Genomic DNA, 23,988 nt, shown 5'->3' with positions numbered 1-23,988 from the left:
AGCAGACTAGTTCCATCTTGCTGGACAAGCCCCATCTGAAACGGCAAGTTCTGGGAAGTCAGTTCTCCAGACACCTCCTTACTGTCACCCTCACACCAACCACCCGCCCTGAGACACACAGCCTTTCGCTAAATCCGTAAAAACCTCCAGGCTTCTAAACCAGCTGAGTAATCCCTCTACCTCAGGATCTTCAAATTGTCATCCCTGACACAACTCTCCTTTAACCGAAACTGACAGCTGTCCACTCAGGGCCACTCCCTGGGAAAAATTCTACCGCCCGAACACACACTAGTGTTGCTACAGAAGTCCTCTGGCAAACGCACACACCGTAGGCTTCCTTCGCATGCCCGCAGTGTCCTTACAAAGGAAAAGCCACGTATCAGTAACTTGAAATAAGACACAAACCTTCACAAAGATACAGTCACCAAATTTATTTTCATTAGGTTGTTATTTTATGAAGAATTCCTAAAACTAATGTTTCTTGACATGCAAGACTTAGCATTAACAGCTTAAGTTACTAAAAATACCGCCGCTTGGAAGCAGTACAAGTGTTTGAGTTTAAGACTACAGCCTTTCATCACTCCAGTCTTATCCTGCATATGTGAAAATCAGAAGGTTCTGAACAGCTGGTTAGGAAGGTAGCCAAGATGCAGGAACGATGTCTGGGCCTCCTTTTCAAGGGCGGCCAACTCTTGAACAGTAGGTGCCAGGATATCCACATGGCCTTGATAGCTTCCACCTGCACCACACACAAGTTACAAAGTAATGTAAATGACATGCCTGAAATATTTGTCCGCAGCACTCCAGCAGAATTCTGTCACTTTGAATACTGCTTCTAGCAATAAAACTATACTACTGTGCAGTGATTCCCAGAACTTTGAGTTTTCAAAATGTTACATTCGTTATTTCAAGAAAAATAGAAGGTCGGGCCAGACAGCTGTCCTGACACCTCCACCCCATCCCTTGGTTTGGATAATATTTCATTTTGCCTGTATCTTAAAAATTTTCAGAAACCAGCTAATGAAAGACATTCCAAGGGAAAGGATTATACAAGGTTATCATTTTAATTAAGCCATAAGTTTCTGACTCCTTGATCAAAATGATCTATTATACTCTTGTTTCGTAGCAATTCTATAAAACGTTCCTTATCACATGAGCACTTCAAGAAAAGGAGCTCAACTGCTGTTCATCATTTACACGTGGACCACACAATTACCACACACGCTCCAGCACAGGGACTGAGAAAGTGCAGGCCCCAACAAGGAACAGGAATGACTAATACGCCAACAATATACATTTAACATAATGACATGTGATTCTTATTAAACTGAGATCCAAAAAGGAACTATTTACACTTAAAATAGAATTTCAGTAACTCAAAGCTTACCACCAGCAGCCCTTTTTTGGCCGTAGGTAACTTTCCCATCAAATTCATCCACTGGTACTTTTATATCTGGCTCTACCTGAGAGATGGTGCAATTCAGATGTTCTTCTATCTCAGACAGCAACTAAAGGGAAAGGGAAATTAAATATTTCCAAGTTAAACCTGTACTTTAACAGCATTTTAACAGCATTAAATAAAAGCAGGAAGGCTAAAATGTGTAATATGATTTCTGAAGAGACAGACTCACAGTTATCATTTACAAACTATGCTTAATGATATAATTGGCTACAGGTAAGACATGACACACAATGTTTCTAAAAATACAGGTAGTTTACATTACCATTTTTTAAAAATTATTCATTTGGTAGCTAGAGAAAGAAAGAGTGATAGAGAGAAGTCCCATCAGCTGGTTCACCCCCAGGATGTGTGCAATGACCAGGGCTGGACCAGGCCACCGCCACAGGTCAGGGACTCAATTCAGGTCCACAACGTGAGTGCCAGGAGCCCCGTTATCCAGGCCACTGCGGCTGCCTCCAGGACCAGCAGGAGGACACTGCTAGACCCAGGAGCTGGAGCCAGGAATGAAACATAACCACTGATTTGGAATGAAGGCCTGTTAACTGGCATCTTCACTGCTACACTAAATGCTTGCCCCGAGTTCTCGATGGAGTCGTACCTGCATCTCATTGTACCATATGGTGCACCCTCCATCCTCCTTGAGTCTTGTGTTGTAACATCCTTTTCCACGGTTGCTACACACATGGTACCAAACCTAAAACACAGAAAAAATACTAAAATCTCTGCAGACAGAAATAAACACTTTATTCTTTTATTTTTAAGATTTATTTTTATTGGAAAGAAAATAACACACAACAGCCAGAGCTGAGCCAATCTGCAGCCAGGTGTCAGGAACTTCTTCTGGGTCTCCCACACAGGTACAGGGTCCCAAGGCTTTGGGCTGTCTTCGATTGCTTTCCCAGATCACAAGCAAGGAGCTGGAAAGTGGAGCAGCAGGGACACGAACAAGTGCTGATATGGGTTACCAGTGCAGGCAAGGCGAGGACTTTAGCCACTAGGCTACTGCACCAGGTCCTAAACACCGTACTCTAAACTTACTTTTTAGTATCCACTACACTCAAGGCACTAGAAACAAGAGACTGGTTGTGTGCCATCCAGTTGCCACATTCTGCAGCAGGTGTTCTGAGAATATTTTTGAGAGTAACTCAACATTTTGTCTAAAATGGAAGTAACAGATACAAATTCTCAGATAAAACAAGGATGAAAAATTAATTGCTAGAACATGCTATATCAGGCCCGGCGTGATAGCGTAGTAGTTACAGTCCTCGCCTTGAATGTGCCGGGATCCCATATGGGCACTGGTTCTAATCCCGGTCTCCACTCCCCATCCAGCTCTGCCTGTGGCCTGGGAGAGCAGCAGAGGATGGCCCAAAGGTTTGGGACCTGCACTCATGTTGGAGACACAGAAGAGGCTCCTGGCTTCGGATTGGCTCAGCTCCAGCCGTTGCGGCCACTTGGGGATTGAACCATTAGACAGAAGATCTTCCTCTCTGTTTCTCCTCCTCTCTGTATAGCTGCCTTTCCAATAAAAAGAAATAAATCTTTAAATAAAAAAAAGAATGCTATATCAAGATTAATATCAAAGCTTAAGTTGAAATATTTTTCTATGGAGAATAAAGCAAACAGTCAAAATGTATGCTCAGCAGATCTGGGTGAGGGATATATTGGCACAACTGTACATATGAAATATAAAAAGGCAAGGAAAGGAGGAGAGTGGCTTAAGGGAGCGAGGAAGAGAGGCAAGTATGTTTATCTTCTTAGAATTTTATCTCTGAAATGCATGAAATGTTACATTTATATTGATAAAATTAAAAAATAAGTAAGTTAAATGCCAGCCCTTACCCTTCCTTAAAATATCTTCTATAATACTTTGATGAAGAATGCGCAGTATTTTTTTGTGAAAATGATATTATAATTATTAGGGAAATGGTTTCTATTTTGTGAATTTCATATTATATATATCCAACAAAGAGGAAAAGATGGTAAGAAAACTTTAGTTATATCCCATATGCAGCTGAATCCAACTTAAATGGGCAAACTGCACTGCTTTCATCTCTGACATACTCAACCACAACACAGCTAATAAACACAGGAGAGCATTGAGAAGATCACCTTTTCCTTTTCCGTCGCCACCAGGGAAATGGCCAGACCCATCCTGAAATACAGTGCAGTCTTTATTAGACTTGGTTCTCGAAGCATGCGAGTGTCCCAAACAGCACAAACACAAGCTGTGACTGTACCTTTCAGCTCTCCCTACTCTGCCAATACGGTGAACATAGTTTTGCTTCTCATCAGGCAGGGTGACATTTATAACTATAAATAAAAATAATTATTACTAATTGTTTTCAGCTTCTAAAATTTCCAGACAGATTAGATGGCTTGACTGCACAGACAATTTAAACTGTGGATATAAAGTTCCTTTTTACCATAAGGTACACCGTGGATGTCAATTCCTCTCGCAGCTACATCTGTGCAAATTAAGAATCTTACGTCTCCTTTCTAAAGAGAAGAGAGAAAAAAAATTTGTTAGCATATATATCTCAAAATAAAGACAAATCTTTTTTTAAAAAATAAGATCGATTTCTCTCTGAAAGGCACATCTACAGACAGAAAAAAGACAGAATATTCCATCTGTTTGTCCATTCCCCAAACAGCCACAACAGCCAGAGGCAAGCCAATCCAAAGTCGGGAATCAGGAGGTTCCCCAGGTCTCACACCGGGTTCAGGGGCCCAAGGATCTGGGCTACCCTCTACTGCCTTCCCAGGCCACAGGCAGAGAACTGGAAGTGGAGCAGCTGGGACTCAAGCCAGAGCCCATGTGGGACGCTAGTGCTCCAGGTGGAGGACTAGCTCGCTACGCCACCATGCCAGCCAAGCAAATTTCACCTTTCCACCAAGACCTCCAATAACAAAATGCTGTCATGAGATCAGAGGTCGAGATACTCATTAGTTTATTGGATCTGCTTATACAAGACGTTAAAAACATAAAGGAATGAGTGCAATCATTTGTTTTCCTTTTTCCTATACCAAAGACACTAAGCCATTGTTAAAATTTGGCTTCCTTGGGCCCGGCGCAGTGGCGCAAGTGGTTAAACGTCCTCGCCTTGCACGCCCGGGATCCCATATGGGCGCCGGTTCTAATCCCGGCAGCCCCGCTTCCCTTCCAGCTCCCTGCCTGTGGCCTGGGAAGGCAGTCGAGGACGGCCCAAGGCTTTGGGAACCTGCACCCACGTGGGAGACCCGGAAGAGGCTCCTGGCTTCGGATCGGCATAGTATCGGCCCGTTGTGCTCACTTGGGGAGTGAATCATCGGACGGAAGATTTTCCTCTCTGTCTCTCCTCTCTGTATATCCGCCTTTCCAATGAAAAAATAATAAAAATAAATCTTAAAAAAAAAAAAAAATTTGGCTTCCTCTTGAAAAACTGTCTTCAGAAAAATCTTCAGAAATTGAACAGAAAGGATAAAATCACAAATATAAGCATTATTTTTACCCTTGCATTAAAATAAGTCCAGAATATTAAATATTTAACCTTGAAGATGTACTTTTTTTGGACAACAGACAAAATCATAAAGAAGGGTAAGTATGGAGTGGGCCTCTGGTGCTCAACATGGAAACACAAATTAGCCCTGAGATATCATTTATGTCCTAAGACACAACAAAATTAGAGATTTGGAGGGAGGAAGGGAGGAAGGAAGGGTAGGCTGACTTACCATGCAGTATAATTCTAGATGACAGAGTGGCATGCATGCCCAAGGGGCCAGGTGATGTTTCAACATCCCTATCAGTTCTGCCCACTATGTAAACACAATCCAAAGCCCCTAAGCCCAGCACTTCCCACAGTTTTTCATACCATACGTTCCAGAGAAAATGATGCTTGTACTAAGAAGTGGGATGAACACACTGGCCTAACTGGATGGTAATGTGTGCCAGTGGCGATATGGACCACCTTCAGTTCTGCACAGTGCAAGCTCTACCTCCCTGCAGCCAGAACTGAAAGCCTTCCTGTGCTACCAGCACATCACTGGGAAGGTCTGCCTCAGGTAACAGCAAAACATACTTCATCTGTGGACACCAGTCTTAACCTACATATAAGTTCTCTATTTCTACAGACTTCATTCCCGGGGACAGCTCATAAGACAAGGCTTCACCATTCAATGCTCCTTGTTTTTTGTTTCCTAAAAATATATAAAAGATTTTAACCTTCATAGTTTAAAAATTCTTATTACAGTAGTGTTGTGCTGACAGACAATGTATAACTTACTGCTTGACAGTAAGTGCCATGATATAGACAGTTAGGAAAGAAATATGTTAGAATTTCTAGGAGACAAGAATTGACTTAGTAATCCCACCCAGATGTAACTTCCATCTTAAGCTGTAAGAAATGTGACTAAATAAGTACCCATACCTTAAATCTTTCCAAGTTTTGCTTTCTCTCATGAGGCTTTCTGTCACCATGAAGACAAACACAGGAGAACTGATGTCCTTTTTTATCAGGTCCTAGTGAAAAGTGCACTCAACAATTAACCTTGGGCAACATTTTACTTAAGTATACAGTCAAAAAGCCAATACAGCTCAGACAATAGTACCATATAATTCTGCAAAAGCTATGTGCCATAAGCTCTGGTTAATTTCTGTTACTGGTGAGATGTCATTAAAAAGAACTGCATGGAATACTGGAATACTGACAAAGAGCTTTCAAGGACATGTTAAGACACTATTCCTCATCTGCAGGAGGAATAAATACAGTAACCTGCCAACTAACACGCTCGTGCACACAGCAGGAGCCTCACCATCCTCTGCAACACTGAGAATCAAGGGCTGAGCAGAAGGCAGCATTTTTGCAAGAGTCAAATACGCATTATGAAGTTGGTGCTGTTCCTAAGCGAACATGCGCACACCTGCCCTCCTCAGGCTAATTGTAATTTTTCTTTATATATTTGGAAAAAAACAGTATGATTCTGATCCACTGGTGCATACCCTAATTGTTTGCAAAGGCCAAAGCCGGCTGAGGCCAACATCAGGAGCTAGGATTCGACCCTTTCTTCCTGTGAGTGGCAGAGTGCCCACTGTCTGACCTTTGTCTACCAGGGTGCACAGTGGGACGTAGCCAACTTCAAGAAGGAAACTTCAAGTGGGGTAAAGAGAGCACAGCACCAACCACAGATAAGGGCGAACGGCCGTCTGGACCTCCACACGGGCTGCAGGCAGCACTGCAAGACAGCCCACTAGAAGCTGGTTCAACATGTACTTCATAATCCAAGGGAACAGTACATTTAAACAGATACTCATTCAAAACGACAAACAAAAACTAATTACACAGAAGTGAAATAATAGCTAACCAACACCCTCAGACATACAGTTGGGGTTTGCACTCTGAACTTGATGTACTTTGGTATAATTCACATCCCTACTCTCGACTTCCATTTCAGACTATTAGAAATAAAAGTGCTATGACCATTTTACACGCACCTTTTGTTAATCTGCATTTCATTTGTCCTATATAATACTTAGGAGCTGAAATTCTGAGCATCAGACAGAAATATATAATTGATATAGACTACAGTACCTTTTAATGAAATGGTTACATCATATTTATATCTTCACCAACAATGTAAACATGTCAGCTGCTCCCTAGCCTCGCCAAGCTGGAGGTGTTTCAGCTCATCATGTACAGTGCTAACATATTGTGATTTTATTTTGCATTTTTCAGGTTGATTAACATATTTAGTGTTCTACTGTAAGGAGCGTAAGACTCATGGTATCTCCACTGTAGGCTGAATGTTTTATTACAGCAACTTTACTTCTTAGATACATTCCTTGGAAGCAACAAGTAGATTTCATTCAGTCTAACAATCTATGCCTTCAGTCCACTGATATTTCAATTTACAAATATATAGAACTTTTCTACCATCGAATTTATTCTGTAATTTCTAACCATCCTTTAAAAAATATTTTTCTCCTTTTTCTTTGCTTACATTGTTCTTTCATTCTTTTTCTCCCGTTTACTGGTTTAGAAGATACATCTCCATTATTTCAGCAATTACACTTTAAACTGTAATAGTAAAGTCATTCATTTCCTCCTCCCGAATGACGTAAGGGCCACAGGATGTGGGACGCATGCTCACCGCAGTGAGAACACAGGCCCGAGTTGATCACATGGACAAGTCCTGGATAAGCAGATATTGGCAATGCACCTTTACTGCTTTAAAATCCATGTGTGCATTCTAGAAAGAGGCTGATAAGGTATTAAATAAACACACACAGTTCATTTCAAGTGAGGAACAATTACCTCCTCCTTGCTGCATGAAATACTGCTCCAAGTTGTCACAGTCGATTTTGGTTCTGCAGAAGATAATGGCTTGATCCATCTTGTGCTCCTTGATGGCCCGGACGGCGTACTCCCCTTTCAGGATTTTAATGGCTTCAGACCACATCTCTTGAACATCACAACAACAAAGGAACGGAATTTCAATTCCAAGTTGTCACAGACACACATAATTATAGTTACAACTTAACTCTCCTAAAAAAATTGCACTTTAATACAAGTGTAACGGACAAGGATAATAAGAAATAGGACAGAGTTAACAGTGAGTTAATCCATTTGCTAACTTTTTAAAAATACTGTTTTATTGGGGCACAAAAATACTCATACCAGAGACTCTTAACATGGGAACACAAACACGCACATGCAGACTGAGAAACAGACACCCAAAGCTCGTCTCCCGTGGAAGCAACCACAAGCTGCTCCACATGAACTCCCCACATTGCTCAAAACACGCTTACTCAGATAAGTATACTCTATCTAAATCAACCTAAATACAAGGAAGTTCACGCTTCACTCCACGGGATAAAAATTTTCCAATATCAACTCTAGTTAGCAATATCTTAGTTACTGAAAATTTATCCTATTTTCCAGTGTGAAGCTATAGATGTTGCTGTTTAAATTCTGTAAGATTTGAATTCAGTGTCCGCATACATACATATATATATATATATAATTTATCATTTTATTTTTATTGGAAAGTCAGATAGAGTGGAGGAGAGACAGAGAGGAAGATCTTCCGTCCAATGGTTCAATCCCCAAGTGACCACAACAGCCAAAGCTGCACTTATCCAAAGCCAAGAGCCAAGAATTTCTTCCAGGTCTCCCATGCAGCTGCAGGGTCCCAATGCTTTTAGCCGTCCTCGACTGCTTTCCCAGGCCACAAGCAGGGAGTTGGATGAGAGGCGGGGCCACTGGGTTCAGAACTGGTACACATATGGGATCCTGGCGTGTATGCGAGGATGTTAGCAGCTAGGCTATGGCACCGCACCCAACCTCACATATTTTTAACTGTTAACTTTATCTATAGGATAAACTAGGCAAAACTTTTACATGAAAAATATAGCAGGTCATAAAAAGTAGAGTTTTATAAATACATTCCCAGGGAGTGGGACAATACATTCATTGCAACCAGCAGTCTGCTTCTCTCTAACAAGCACTGAGTGGATATTGTAACTGTGGAATTGCACATAAAATTAAGCTGAAACAAACTTTAACATAAAATTAAGAAAATCTTTAACATAAAATTAAGAAAATCTGCCCTTACATACATACAAAAAAATCATTTAATTCAACCATAAAGCAAACAATCTGATCACTGCCTCCAGTCCACGTGAGGCATCTTGACACGAGCCACGCAGCCTCTCCCACGTTTCGTAAGCGCCATTCTTGCATCCTCAAGTCTGAGCTATGCATAGGTGTCTTTTCATTAAGTTGAGGTATTAGTCAAGATTTTAAGATACAGAATTTCGGTTTGGAAAGATGGGAAGGTTCTAGAGACAGACAGTGGTCTCGGCTACGCAGCAGTTTCAATGTTCTTCATGCCACTGGACTACACACTAAAACTGGTTCAAATGGCACATTTAAATCTAATATTTTATCATAAAAAATGAAGAAATCAAGACTATTTCTGTATCTTTCACAAGACTGTAACCAAACGGGCCCAGCATGGTAGCCTAGTGGCTGGAGTCCTTGCCTTGCACGTACAGGGATCCCAGATTGGTGCCAGTTTTAATCCTGGTGGCCCCACTTCCATCCAGCTCCCTGCTTGTGACCTGGGAAACAGTCGAGAACACCCCAAGGCCTTAGGACCCTGTACCCACGTGGGAGACCCGGAACAGGCTCCTGGCTCCTGGCTGCAGATCAGCTCAGCTCTGGTCATTGTGGCCACTTGGAGAGTAAATCAACTGATGGAAGATCTTCCTCTCTGTCTCACCAACTCTGTGTCTGACTTTCCAATAAAAATAAAACTTTTTAAAAAAGGATTGTAACTAAAGATATTTTTCTTTGTTCTGCAAGGAAAAATCATTTACACAACATCCAAAATTTGGCATTAATAAAAACTGTGCCCACACCACGTCTGAAGCAGTATGGACAAGCGATAGTCCTTGGCATAAGCATCCACCAGTCAGGGAGAGGCAGGCTGGGGCCTGACGCTGAGGTGAGCCCACACAGGCATTGGGGAGTAGGCAAGCCAGAGGCCTCATAACAGGGCGGGGATATATGTGACACACCAAAGCACCAGTGTGGGAGCAGGAAGGCAGGGCCTGACACTGGGGCCCTAGGCAGGCTGCACAGCAGTACGCCATAACGCTGGTTTGGAAGTGGACAGGCTGGGAGCCCCGGAGGTCCAGGGCAGACTACACCCAGAATGCAGCAAAGCACTGGGACCAGGAGACGGCAAGCCAGGGGCTTTGCGGGTCCAAGGCAGGCTGCACCACGGCACAGCAGAAACAAAGGTTCTGGAACGGCAGATTGGGGCCTGACACTGGAGCCCCAAGCCAGCCTCAACTGCAATGTGCCAGTGAGCTTGAGCAGAGGTCTGAGGCTAGGGTCCTGTAGTGGTTTTGGGGGGTGCATGCCAGGTACCTGACAGGTCCCTGGGCAGGCCATGGCTGCTACACGATACGGCATTGGTCTGTGGAAAGCATGACGGGGACCCGACAGGTTCCAGGCAGTCATAATCTCACTAGGCCAGGGCATGAGGCCGGAGTCCTGGATGGAGAAGCCTAACTGAAGAACTCTGGCATCACCAAGAAATCTGGGTTTCAAGTACCACTGGTCTCAGAAGCAACAGGATCTCTGGCCAAGGTGTGTGTCCTGGCCTTGGAACACACAGCGGATGCTATGCTGACTGCTCTGTGTCCATGTTATGTGTATCTCCTATGCTGACTCTTGCATTGGGCAGAGGATCACGCCCATGAGTACATGCAGGACAAATTGGCCTACTCCTGTGAACCAACTGAGGTTCTTGGATGCCACTTCAAAATATAGAACAAGGCCAGTGTCGTCTTAGAGTGGCAATGTCAATGTGAGGCATAGCCATCGGCACCAGCTTTTATGGGTCATGAAATGGATCTCCGTAGAGATGAGAGATTTCTGAATCTGGGACATGGAAGGCCTATGCCCCTAATCAACAGAAGTAGCTACAGAATATGAGAGTATCTTTCAGTAACCCTCAACAACGGGGGCCAGAAATCTCAGGAGGAAATGAAATGGGACAGGTGGTTTACAGGCCCATACTCATTTACTGGAAGCCATACTTCCCCTGTTTTATGTAATGGATAGCCTACTTGGCAATCAACTGACTCTCACCTGGGACTGAAAAGTGGCATCATGTCACCACTCCCCTCCCGGGTTCATGAGAAGCAAGGCAGAGGGGCAGCCCTCTCCATCATCCCCCTCCTAACATAAGATCAAAGTAGAAACGTGTCTCTCCACCTCTCCCCTTTCCGCCCACTCTGTTCCTGAATGTGTTTCTGTGATATCTTCACTCCATAGCGTTTAACACACCCACACATAAACTGTTTCCAGAGAAATTTGATGCTCAGGATCAAGGAAAATTCTACAATCTCAAATAGTTATTAATTCAGATAATAGAAGACTCCATTTAAATTCAGTGAAAACATTCCTCTACATTGGCTAATAGCAGCCTTCCCCTTGCTTTTATCTTCTAAGTTTTCTACACTAATCCTGTGGATGGCCTCAGGTCCTTCATGAAAGTAGATAGGGCATCTATTCAATGAAGAAAATCAGTTTCTTCAGAATCTTCCAACACAGCCATTCTTGTTACTTACCTGGACTGTTAGCACCAGGTCTTGTGTTATCTTTTGCATGAACATCATCAGTCTACAAAATGCAAGGGACAAGAAGATCAGGTCTGCTTCACTAGTGACTCAGAACAAGTACAGGGAGAAATTCTTGGTCTCTAGGTTGTTTCAGAACTTTCTTTGCCATCTGTGGGCACACTCCGAAGAATTCCTCATTAACTGTAGGCCCAAGGCAATCAATTTATAATCTAACAGGAAAAACTCAAATGTGGTTTTCAAAGTATTGTGTTTTAATAACAATCATGTCAGTATTTTGTAAAGATCAATCCAATAAAAATAAGGGAAGGTAACAAATGGCCTTCAGGAGAATAAGGCGTGTCAAGAGGATGCGGCTGAGGACTCCTATGTTAGAAAATCAAAAAGCACTATATCTGAAAGTACATAAAATATGTACTTTGCATATTTACTTTTACAAAGACAGAAAAATAAAGGTAGAGTCAATCACGTACCCAATGCAAGGCTGAGACAACAAGAAAACAGAGATGCTCTATCCACTGGTTCACCCCAGACAGCCGTAATGACCAGGGCTGGCCAGACCAAGGGCAGGAGCGTCATACAGGTCCCCCAGGTCAGTGCACGTGCCCAAGAACATGGCCCATCTTCCATGGCTCTGCCAAGAGCATTAGCAGGGAACTAGAGTGGAGTCGCTGGGACTCAAGGTGCCTAGATCAGATGCCAGGACTGCAGGGAACAGTTTAACCTACTGCACCACAGCGCTGGCCCCACTCAATGCCTTTTTAAAGAACTAACATTTCACTGTCAGTGTAATACACCCATCTTTTCTTTGGTACATCTGTTTGCTTTGAACACCATCAGAGCCCAAGGGTAAGCTAGCTTATGAGATGCTTTATTCTACACACATGATAACATTACTAAGGTCCATACCCTGATGTGGTTTTTGCCGAGCCTTTCCCAGAGTCTGTCCGTCTTGGGATTCACTGGGACAACAACATGGTGCACAGTATCTGGAACAGAGTCTTCTCCTTTCAAATCAACCCAGGTGGGGAAATGCATGATCTTCTCAGACAGCTTTTTGACGTCAAAGGAATGCAGAGTGGCAGAGCAAACAATCACCTAAGAGCAGGAAAACCCAAATTTAGGGCAAATTTTATTTTACAACAGTAATTACTGCTATCACACTGATACTGAGGTAGGACACTAAGTCTAACTTGGAAACAAACACTAAGTTTACCACCTGACTCGGCCCAGCAGCAAGCGGCAGTGTGACTCTGGGCAGACAGGCTCTAAGGTTCAGTCCCCTCACTGTCAGAAAAATCATGCCATCTCTCTCCAAAGGTCTTAAAGACTAACTTACATAAAAAGGATTTTGAAAACTCAACATTTTAAGTTATTGTTTATCTCCTTTTCCCAAAAGTCTCTACCTCGTAAATGCTTCCTAAAAAGGAAAAATAAGAGTATTTTAATAATTACTAAAGGGGGCAGAGTTAACTGCCCTTAACATTGAAGCTACTTTTCCTTTAAACAGGAAATTGTACTAATAACCTGGAAAGTAAACTCTAAATGTTCTATAGGAAAAAAACAACTAAGAACTTTTTATGCATAGGCTTTTGTAAAATGTAAGTAATTTCCTTCTATTTCTGAGACCAGCCTGATACCTTCTGAGCACTTAGTCCAATAAAAAAATGTTTCATATAGCAGTTGATCAGAAGATGCTAAAACACTGCATTCGGTTCATAAGCATTATTACATAAAACAAATGTCTATGTGTAGAAACTCATAAAATAGTTAGCTGAAACTAAAACAAAAATGCAGATCTTGCTCACACACATTAATGCATACAATTACCTACATATACTTTCAGAGCATTAGTCACTTTATACCTGAAGCCTTTTCCCATCAGAGGTGATCTGAGGAATCTGACTGTGCATCCTGTTGATGAAATCAGAATAGCCTTGAGAAAGAAGCCCATCCTGCAGGAAGAACAGAGAAGCAAGCTTTTCATCACACACAAGACTTCGTTTTCTAAATCAAATCTAAATTACGAGAGAACACCAAGCTTTACAAATGCATGGCCCTGAATTTTCACGATAATCATTTTTGTTGGATATTTAAAGGCAAGTTGTAACTTTACCTTTAAATTTTTTGCTACTGAACTATGGAAACGCTACAATAAACAATCTAAAACCACGTTGCCACACACCAGGATGACATTAGAATTAACAGCTTCTACCACATGTCCTCAAACTCAGGATTTCAAAACAAAGATAGAAAACTCTCGGTGTTCGGAACTGGCTAAATCCATCTTGAAAACAACTTAGAAGTATGTTTCAAAGGCCTTAAACACACTCACGCCTTCCCAGATGGTTCACATTTTTGAAACTCAGACACAAATAATTCATATTATGCAAAAAAAAAATGATGTACAAAGACAGCTATCAGGAGTTATAAAAACCCACTTACATATCTAAATAACAAGAGCACTTAAGCAAGCAGCCACTTACCTAATCATTAAAAGGTTTTAAAAATTGACTACAAAAAATTGGTCACAAATGTAAAATATTTACAATACTAAACTTAAAAAAAGGACTTTCCCAGACTCCTTACTGATAGATTTAAACTGCATGAAGTAGTATTTACACAGATATGAGGAAAAGGTGAAAACAAACCAAACTGTTCACGAGGACTATGTCTAGGTAGCATGACTATGACTAAATGCATTTTTTCTTCATGTTACACATTTTATCTCAAAAATTATAAACCACCTTGTTTTAAAAGCATCACCCGGTTTTAACATACCGCTTCATCCAGGACCAGGAATCTAACTTGAGACAAGTTCAGCTTTCCAGTTGACACCAAATCGTCTAACCTTCCTGGAGTTCCTACAACGATATCAACCTGAAACAAGCAAAAGAAACTGCTGATGAAAACCAAAAAACTACAACTACCTGAAAAGAGCAACCAACAGCTATCCACTTACAAGAAAAACATGGAACTGAAGTACTCACAGTCAATGCTAAACTTCTAAAAAAAGGAGCTATAGAGAAAGTCATATATTAAACTACATTAAACTTGGATGTGGTTTGAAATTAACATCATGATTTTTACAATTGACTTTGATATTCTTAGCTGTAACATATAATCTAACGTTTAAAATGTCTTTTCCAAGCAAAAATCAGACACACAGGAATTTAGAAATTAAAACAGGACTCAGCTTCTAGTTCCACCATTACTTAAATATGTAATAATTGGACTGAAAACTGTGACTTAGTCTCTTGTAGTATCAGTTCTATTTTAAATCCTGGGAATATATTTTGGTTTGCCAGCTGGTTGTCATGATTAAGAGAAAGATAGGCAGCAATTAATGCTCAGTGATCCAAGTGTTCAATACACTTGGCTAATTATTGGTAATGGCACCAGACTATTGGAGAGACCAATAGCAATTACTATTTGTTAAGCTCTTATGATGAACAGACACTGTACTTCGAAGTCCACAAGCAGCCACAGAACTAACTACAAGCAGTGGTCCTCGTTTTAAATGAAGAAGCTGATGTTTACAAAACTTCGGCCAGCAGCACTTAGACCAGGCAGTTAGTAAGTACACATACTGGAATTCAAACTCAGCTCAAACATGAACAGGTCTGATTCAATTCAGAGGGAGCTTTATGTAACATTTTATTATTTAAAAAAAAAAATCAAGAAGAGAATAGTAAAATGAATCCCACGCTAACACAATTAGCATTTTATTCTCCCACATAGAAGTGACGAGAACTTGACACAAAGCTCAGCCTGTGAGCTGTTCGATCCCACGTAAGCCATTTAACAGCACACGCCTGGCCCTGATATGTAGAACTGAGGAAGGAGACCACTCAGAGGGCGACTATGAGATTAAGCACACGCCTGGCCCACTTTACAACATACAAAGTGTGTACACAGATGTCTATACATGGGCACAAATCAATTAGACATTTCAGAACTTTACCCTTTACTGATGGTCATGTAAGATCACAAATATTTTTATTGTTTTTGTTTGTTTGTTTCACCTATTCTTCCCTAGCAAGACAACATAGGGCTAACTCAGAGGATGGTGACAAATATTAGGAGTACAAGATGAAAAAAGCAGAAAGAAAAAGTGTTAGGTTCCATCAGAAATAGACTTGAATTCTGCCAAAAAAGTTATGAAACACTACCCTTCATTTGCTACTGGCTTCGGTCTATTCAATTTTGAGATAGGATTGATGAAAATAGTTCTAATTCCCCAAAACCTCTGCGGCTGGAAAACACGCATTAAGAAACTGAGTATCTGATGGGAAAAAAAGAGTTTGGATTTGAGGAACCACAATTAGAATTACTATTAAATTGCTCTAAAGTTACTAAAGTCCAATATTAATACACCAAATAAAAACATATCAAAGCAATATTAGCAATAATGCACACGTACGTACCTATGTGCATACATACACACACCCACACACGTACCGAGAGACAGTAACGGCAAGTCAGCAGTGAGAGTCTTTGCTCCTAATACACCATAAAGCTCACATCTAAAGTCCATTCCGCAAAAAATTTAGTTTGACAGAGGCGCCAAAGAAATTGGAGGCGAGACACAATGGCATACAATGACTTAGTACTAACTGGTTTTATAGAACATGATTAAGTGTTTAGGAAGGTAAATGAAACAAAATTCTTAAGTTATTTCATATATACGAAATACTTCAGAATGTCCCACCTGGACAGCATTGAAGAACAGTTAAGAACTTATCAAACTTCTCCAAATCAGGGATGCCACAGGCTCAGCTCAGTTCTTCACTATGGCAGCCTAAGCAGTCCTCAAGCCCTTCCCTTCCACAGTCAAACTCGCCTCTCTCTTTCATTCTCTACAAACAGCCTTACCTCCATTTTTAATAACTTGAGTTGACTTTTTTCAATTGTTCCCAAAAGGAATCATTCTTAACTCAGGAGCAGTGCATGGACATCATGTACTCAAAGAGCCATGGGCATACGCTACAATTTTGCTCAAGGAGTTTGGAAGCAACTACAACTCAGTATCCTTCTGGGGGAAGAAGAGGCATACTTGCCAAGTTGCTTTTGAACACATACATTGTTCTGACTTCTGGAAACAGAACTAGCTTGCTAAAACAACAGCCCCTACAAGTTAAAAGTGTAACTTACGCCATTTTCCAAAACAGAGAGTTGATCTCGTGCTGCAACACCTCCGATTATCAGCAGCTCCCTGAAACAAGCATGACACAACGCTGTAGAACAAACGTCTGTTTCACGCTGTTTGATCTGCATCTAATTCTTCTACATGGAAATTAAGGCTGAGTATGTGAATGAGAGAATCCACAATACAGTCCACCATCCCCCCAGCAGCCACATGTCACAACGCGACTAGGGAACTGATGGAAACGAGAGAGCCTGAGGCACACGAGACATCAGCCTGCAAGAACCCTTCCTCCGCATTGGGTCTAATACCTGGTCCCAATCCAGCTTCATGATCAAAGGTACTTACACGCATGTAAACAAACTGTGAAAAAAACACCTAACACTAACTTTAAAAAAGTTGTCTTCAGGAGGGATAAGTAGAAATTCTGGGGGAAGAATGAAGACTGACTTTTCTCAGAGTATCATTTTGTGTTGTTTAAATGTCTCTCATTTCAGCTAGGGCTGGGGTGAACAAACATGCTGAACCAGACTGGAATCCTTCCTCACAAACTACACACACACTGAATGAAAATGGATCACAGACCTAAACTCTGGGAAAACAGAAGTAAACTTTTGACGTAGAGTTAGGTAATGATTACTCCAAAAATGTAACAAAAGAAAAAAAATTAAATTTTCAAAATAAATTCAAAAATGAATTTATCAAAGTAAAAACTTAAAAAGGAAGAGCAGATATTGTGGCCCTGTGGGTTAGGCCGCTGCCTGGACTGCTGGTTTGAGTCCTGCCTGCTGTGCTTCCTGTCCACTTCCCTGCCAAGTGTTTAGGCCCCTGACATCCATGTGGGAGTCCCAGACAAAGTCCTTGGCTCCTGACTTGGGCCTGTCACAGCCCTGAGCGTCGCAGCCATCTGGAGAGAACCAGAGGAGGGAAGATTTCTTTCTCTTTCTGTCTCCCCATCATTCCACCTTTCAAATACATTAAGTAAATCTTTTTTAAAAAAAAACTTCCAAAGGAAATTATTAAGAGAGCATCATGGAATGGGAAAAATGTTTGCAAATTATTACTAACACACAGAATATAGACCAGAATATATAAAGAATTGTTAAAATTCAATAATAGGGCCCAGTGTGGTGGCCTAGCAGCTAAAGTCCTCGCCTTGAATGCCCGGGATCTCATATGGGCACCAGTTCTAATGCCGATAGACCCACTTCCCATCCAGCTCCCTGCTTGTGGCCTGGGAAAGCAGTCGAGGATGGCCCAAAGCCTTGGGACCCTGCACCTATGTGGGAGACCAGGAAGAGCTCCCGGCTCCTAGCTTCAGATCAGCACAGCACCAGCCATTGTGGTAGCTTGGGGAGTAAATCATTCAACAGAAGATCTTCCTCTCTTGTCTCTCCTCCTCTCTGTATATCCGACTTTCCAATAAAAAACAAATAAATCTTTAAAAAAATAATAACACCCTGGCAGACAGCTTGGTTCCTAGCTTCACACCTGGCCCAGGGGATAAGAGGAATAAGAGATGTCTCTACTATTCAAAGAAAATAACAGAACATAAGATAAATAGTGAAAGGCAGGTCTCTGGGATGTGGGAAAACACAAGCCCCCGGACCAGGTAGCAGTGACGGCTGCGCAGCCATGCTGAGCACACTTCAAGCCACAGTCCGTTCTACAGCAGAGTGAGCAATGTCCAAGAGAAAAAGGACCCAAAGAAAATCTAACAAGTATCAAGTGTCAAATCAGTTAACAGTAACTTATATGGTATGGCCTTCTTCAAATTAAAGATACTGATGCTAAGAAACTCCACTTGTGGTCTTTCAGCAACAGAACAAACCCACAGCAGTGACCCAGCTGAACCTAAGTGGAAGAAAGCCATCCTTGTGAGCTGTCTAGAATCATACTCACAGTGTATCAACACGCTAGCAACAGAAATAGCCTGGCACATTTCTCCATGCAAACAAAGGGAGGAAATGAATCTACTTCGGAATGAAATTATTTTTTAAAAAGATTAATTCTTTCAGGGGTCAGCAGAGTGTCTCAACTGACTAATCCTGTCTGGAGAACACCAGCATCCCATATGAGTGTCCATTTGTGTCCTGCTGTTCTACGTCAGATTCAGCTCTCTGCTTGCAGCCTGGAAAGGCAGCAGAGGACAGCTTAAAGCCTTGGGCCCTGCACACATATGGGAGACCAGGAAGAAGCTCCTGGCTTTGGAGCAGCCCAGCTCCAGCTGATGTTGCATGTGGAGAGTGAACCAGCAGACAGAAGATCTTTCTCTCTGTCTCTCCTCCTCTCTGTAAATCTGTCTTTCCAATAAAAACAAATAAAAGCTTTTTTTTGGAAAAAAGAATTTTCTTAAAAAAACAAGTTTTTATTCCAATGTTGTTCTATTAACTGTGCTCTTCAAAAAAGAAGGAAAATACCAACTTGCCAATACAAAATAAAAATCATTTACCAAGCAAAAGTTTACATATAAACTGACATCATTCCTATAGTATATTTATATTCAAGCTTAATCATGTAAGTATACTCAATTTCCACCTTGTTTTTCTACCTTGCCCTTTTTCTAAAAGCCTTCAAAGCTAAGTACAGTAGTATTTGAGCACAAAAGGGAAATTTACCTTAACTTAGGATTATCTATGTATTTCTTAAACTGTTTGACATTATTCAAAGTTTGTTCAGCCAGCTCCCGGGAGGGTTCAACAATGAGCGCTTTGGGAGCATTCGGGAGAAACTTTGTCTGCGCCACCTGTGCGTTACCTTGGGAAAGACAAGAACGCATTCAGAAACTCATTACTCACCAAGTCCGGATGAGAATATCGCAGCATCTAAATGTTAAATAACCATCAAAAAGTACAGGACACAAAACTACGATTTTTAAAAAGAACAAAGACTTGTTTAAAAGGGATTTATTTCGAATAGTGATAATTGACGCACAAATGTTTGTATAAGCAACTTGCTCTGTGACACAGCTATGACACAGCAAATAATTCTAATACATCAGGCAGCACAATGCAGAAGATGCGAAATTTTGATATCAGACTTTAACTCAGCTGTAACACTTGTACAACCTATGACTTTGGGCAAGTTATTCCAAGCCCTACTCCTCAGCTTCTCTGCCTGTGAAATGGGAAGACACTACCTGACAGGACCGTGACAAAGATCACAGTCATGTGAAGCCACGGCCCTTGACAGGCCCACACTGTCTATGTTAGGACACATCCCATCACGACTGGGAATGCCCTACATGCCTAAGTGGAATCCAAACACAATTCATGCATTAAGCTTGAAACTGAGTTTTACTGATGAGTAAACAAACATGTGTGACTCAATCAAGAAGGAAGGACCAGGCTGCTCCCAAGGACATGTTGGCCAAGGTTCTTCCCACTGCCCATCTTACAAGGCCCACCTCTCAGGAACAGTACCTGTGTGCTGGGACTTGACAGTGTAACCATCTGGAGCCTTGCAAAGAGCAACAAAACCATCTTTTGGTGGATACTTAAACTCTTCTTCACCGAAATTAAATTTTAGTTCAGCATTCTAGAATTGAATAAATGCAACAATAAAAATTGTTCTCCAACCTCAAACCACCAACCAAAAAGACCTAGCAGCTTATACTCAATAGAAAATATTTTCTATGATCTTAATTACCTTCAAAACACAGGCAGGGAAGAGTGCTTGGTTTTTCATATGTGGTGGTACTTCGAATGCCAGACCAAGATCTTTTCCTTTGAAGAGAGACATTTAAACAATCAGAAAAGTACTTTCAAATGCTCATCCATCAATCTACCAATCCACCTGAAGTCACTGATGAAATGCTTAAAGTCTCTTCACCTTCTCTTTAGTTCGCAATCTGTCTCCTCTCTCCATTATATTTTTAATTATTCCCTGTCTACACGTCAATTCCAAGGAACAAAAACACTCCCACATTATACTGCAAGCAAACTTATCTCAAGTCTGTCTCTCCCTGCATTTACCTTCCATTTTTTGTCTCCCTTTTGTGGTAAAGCTTGTCTCACTCTTCAGTCCCTGGACGACCCCCGTGAGCAGCACCCGACGCAATCTGACTGCTCTTCTTCAAATACTTCCTGACCCAGACGTGGAAGTGATGTTCTCTGTCCTTTTGCTCCTGGCTTGTCTCTGTTTTTTTCCTGTTGGATTCTCTTCAATCACAGGAATCCGGGCCTCAGACCTCTTCAATTCTTTTCCTTTACTCTATGCAATGTAAACTTTCCACCCCCACTGCTTTCAATATTGTTAAACTCAACACAGGCAACGTCACTTCTTTCATCAAAACCCTAATGGGTTTCCCATTTTACTAAAAATAAAAACCTGAGATCATTTCGTAGCCTCCCTGAGCTAGCCTATTGCCCTCATCCAAGCTCAGCACACTGGGGCCAGGCTGGCTGGCTGTTACTCAGCATCTCAAGCATGCTTAACCCTCAGGGCCTTCACACTAACTGCTCCCTCTGCTAGAAGTGCGCTACGAGACAGCTGCACAGCCCACCACCCACTCGGACTCCTATTCAAATACTATCAACACAGCAAAGCCTTCTCTGACTATCCTATGGAAAAGCAACCCATCCTGAACCTCCTGCCAACTGCTGTTGCCACTCCCTTGTCTTCTGTCCTATTGTTCTCCATAGTCTTAGTACCATCCAACATAGTATCTATGTCTACCTCTGCCCACGGGCGGGTCAATCCAACAGAAGTAAAAACTTTATTTACTCCATCTTCTGCAGTGTCTCCAACACTCACTAGGGATACTGGCATATAACAAATGTGCAATGAATAATTGCTCAAGCAAAAAGCAGGGAGGGAGGGAAAGACAGAAAGACAAAAGCATTCAAAAAAAGGTCAGGTTGATGGGCACAGCAGTTTGACGCTTGGGCCACTAGCATTCCACACTGGGGTGCCAAGGGTTAAGCCCTATCCACTCCTCCTCATGACCTCTTTCCAATGAGCATTCTGGAAGACAGCAAGCCATGGTCAAAGTGCTGAGGCCCCTGACAGCCATGAGAAACCAAGACTGACCCCTGGCTACAACCCGGCCCAGCCATGGCCACAGTGGGTATGTGCGAAGTGAACAACAGACAGATCTCTGCCTCCACCTGCTGTTCCAACAATAATCCAAAAAAAACAAGAGAACACACACACATAAATGCTGAATATATCTTCTAAGATCCATAGCAAGCTTACCATTTTTGGAGAACTTGACCTGCCCTTTATCGATATCTAGGTAACATCCAATGGTATCATGCATAGTGAACTCCTAGAAAACCAGAAAGTGAAGTGTTATTAACAGAAAGCAAAATTTTAAATGAGCTGAACAGCTGAAGTACACATGCACTGAAAGTATATGTTAGCATATTAAAATAATTCTGTGAAGCACTAATGCAAATGTTAAAGACACCTACAGCATGTAACAGCAGGAGCATTCCACAGCTTCAGAATCAACACTTATGCTCATCAGAACTATGTTTACATTCATCAGTATCAAAAATAGGAGATAACAATAACGTATCTCTTACTGCCAAGGGCAACATCAAAATGGAATAAAAAAAAAGACAATGGAATATTTTGGAAGGACTAATAAATTGTGTAAAAGAAAATCTAGAACTTCTACAAAATTACCACATTAAAATCTCAACATTCTGAGGAAAATATTCTATCCTCTTGACTTTGAGAATCATTTCTATACTCACATTCATGTCATGAATAATCAAGGATGCAAACAAACCCAGTACTGTTTATGTCAATAACACATCACTTACCTCTCCATAATTATCAAACTGTTTATTATGGGATTTCTTTCCTGTCCCACCAAAGCCAAATCCAAACTTGTCCGTACCTAGATTTAAAAAGTATTTATTTATAAATATAACAAAAGTACCTAAAGTAAAAAGCCCAGAAGTCATTTTATTCACACTTTAATATCTCCATTTGAAGATGTCACCAAGAATTAAAATAGGGCTCAGCGTGATGGCCCAGCAGCTAAAGTCCTTGCCTTGCATGTGCTGGGATCCCATATGGGTGCCGGTTCTAATCCTGACAGCCCCACTTCTGATCCAACTCCCTGATTGTGGCCTGGGAAAGCAGTCGAGGATGGCCCAAAGCCTTGGGACCCTGCACCCATGTGGGAGACCAGGAAGAGCTCCTGTCTCCTAGCTTCAGACTGGCGCAGTACTGGCTGTTGTGGTGGCTTGAGGAGTCAATCATTGGACGGAAGATATTTCTCTCTCTCTCTCTCTATATATATATATGTATATATATATATATATATACACATCTGACTTTCCAATACAAATAAATAAATCTTTTAAAAATTAAAGTAAAAAAAATAAAAACAGTAACAAAACAAGAAAACAAAAAACACTCCTTAAGTTCAGAATCCCATAAATTGAGATTTGCGCTTATATGACATAAGTGACATCGCATCTTCCTTTGTTTTGGTCACTAAGAAAAAACATCCACGGATAGAACAGATCATGCACATTAACTTTACCTGACTTCATTTTCTTAATCCTTTCCCTGATTTCAGTTATAATGCATGGATTTATAAATGTTGCAATTTTAGAAGGGGTTAGATTTTATTGTTTTTCTAAAGTCAAACTCTATGTGGTTATTCTTTCGTGTCCTAAAATAATAAACAGCTAACAACTCATGGCGCCAGAACAGTAGCATATCATGCTAAGGCCCCATCTACAGCACCAGCATCCCATATGGGTGCCAGTTCTCATCCCGGCTGCTCCACATCCAATCCAGCTCCCTGCTTACGGCCTGGGAAAGCAGCAGAGACAGCCCAAGTCCTCGGGAGATCAGGAAGAAGCTCCTGGCTCCACAGTGTGAATCGGCTCAGCTCCAGCCACTGAAGCCATTTAAGGAGTGGACCAGTGGGTGAGGAACACTCTGACACCCTATCTCACCTTCTCTCTCTGTAACTGTCTCTTCAATAAAAACATTAAAACACACACACCCACACATCAATCATTTCCTTCAGAAACACCTACCCAGGTCTAAAGAGGCCTGCATGGTAGACCATCCAACTCTGCACAAGCCTTGGTCATGACAGGACACTTCATAGTAGTGTTTCCCTAAGGGGACAGAATATTTTGAAGTTATATAAATCAAACACAACTTGTTCATCAAGTAGCAACTTTCTCCTTCTTGCTCAATTATAATTTGTATACACTAAATGAAGAATCGTCAGTCTTTTTGTACCATTGGAAGTCTCTTCAGATTGTCCACTTAAAT

General features: G+C 41.5%; 1 protein-coding gene across 3 annotated transcripts in view; it reads right to left on the bottom strand.

The window, feature by feature from the left end:
* Positions 1–416: 416 nt before the first annotated feature.
* DDX1 (DEAD-box helicase 1) overlaps positions 417–23,988 on the bottom strand; it is a 32,469-nt gene continuing 8,897 nt past the window's right edge. For all 3 annotated transcript variants that reach the window (XM_040992847.1, XM_040992848.1, XM_040992849.1), the window contains 19 exons: positions 23,745–23,828; positions 22,509–22,585; positions 21,934–22,006; positions 20,386–20,462; positions 20,160–20,274; positions 19,356–19,494; positions 16,746–16,806; positions 14,373–14,471; positions 13,457–13,546; positions 12,501–12,689; positions 11,583–11,634; positions 7,753–7,899; positions 5,869–5,960; positions 3,889–3,961; positions 3,703–3,775; positions 3,575–3,617; positions 2,061–2,156; positions 1,388–1,508; positions 417–739 (listed from right to left, as the gene is read on the bottom strand). In XM_040992847.1, the coding sequence (XP_040848781.1) occupies positions 609–739; positions 1,388–1,508; positions 2,061–2,156; positions 3,575–3,617; positions 3,703–3,775; positions 3,889–3,961; positions 5,869–5,960; positions 7,753–7,899; positions 11,583–11,634; positions 12,501–12,689; positions 13,457–13,546; positions 14,373–14,471; positions 16,746–16,806; positions 19,356–19,494; positions 20,160–20,274; positions 20,386–20,462; positions 21,934–22,006; positions 22,509–22,585; positions 23,745–23,828 (1,832 nt within the window). In that variant the 3' untranslated portion in view covers positions 417–608. The remainder of the gene's footprint in view (positions 740–1,387; positions 1,509–2,060; positions 2,157–3,574; positions 3,618–3,702; positions 3,776–3,888; positions 3,962–5,868; positions 5,961–7,752; positions 7,900–11,582; positions 11,635–12,500; positions 12,690–13,456; positions 13,547–14,372; positions 14,472–16,745; positions 16,807–19,355; positions 19,495–20,159; positions 20,275–20,385; positions 20,463–21,933; positions 22,007–22,508; positions 22,586–23,744; positions 23,829–23,988) is intronic.

The sequence above is a fragment of the Ochotona curzoniae genome, unplaced genomic scaffold (genome assembly GCF_017591425.1).
Source record: "Ochotona curzoniae isolate NIBS_2020 unplaced genomic scaffold, NIBS_Ocur_1.0 contig_883, whole genome shotgun sequence".
In the NCBI taxonomy this organism is placed as follows: domain Eukaryota; kingdom Metazoa; phylum Chordata; class Mammalia; order Lagomorpha; family Ochotonidae; genus Ochotona; species Ochotona curzoniae.
The sequence above is the reverse complement of the archived record's forward strand: the minus strand, read 5'-3'. Positions and strand labels throughout refer to the sequence as shown.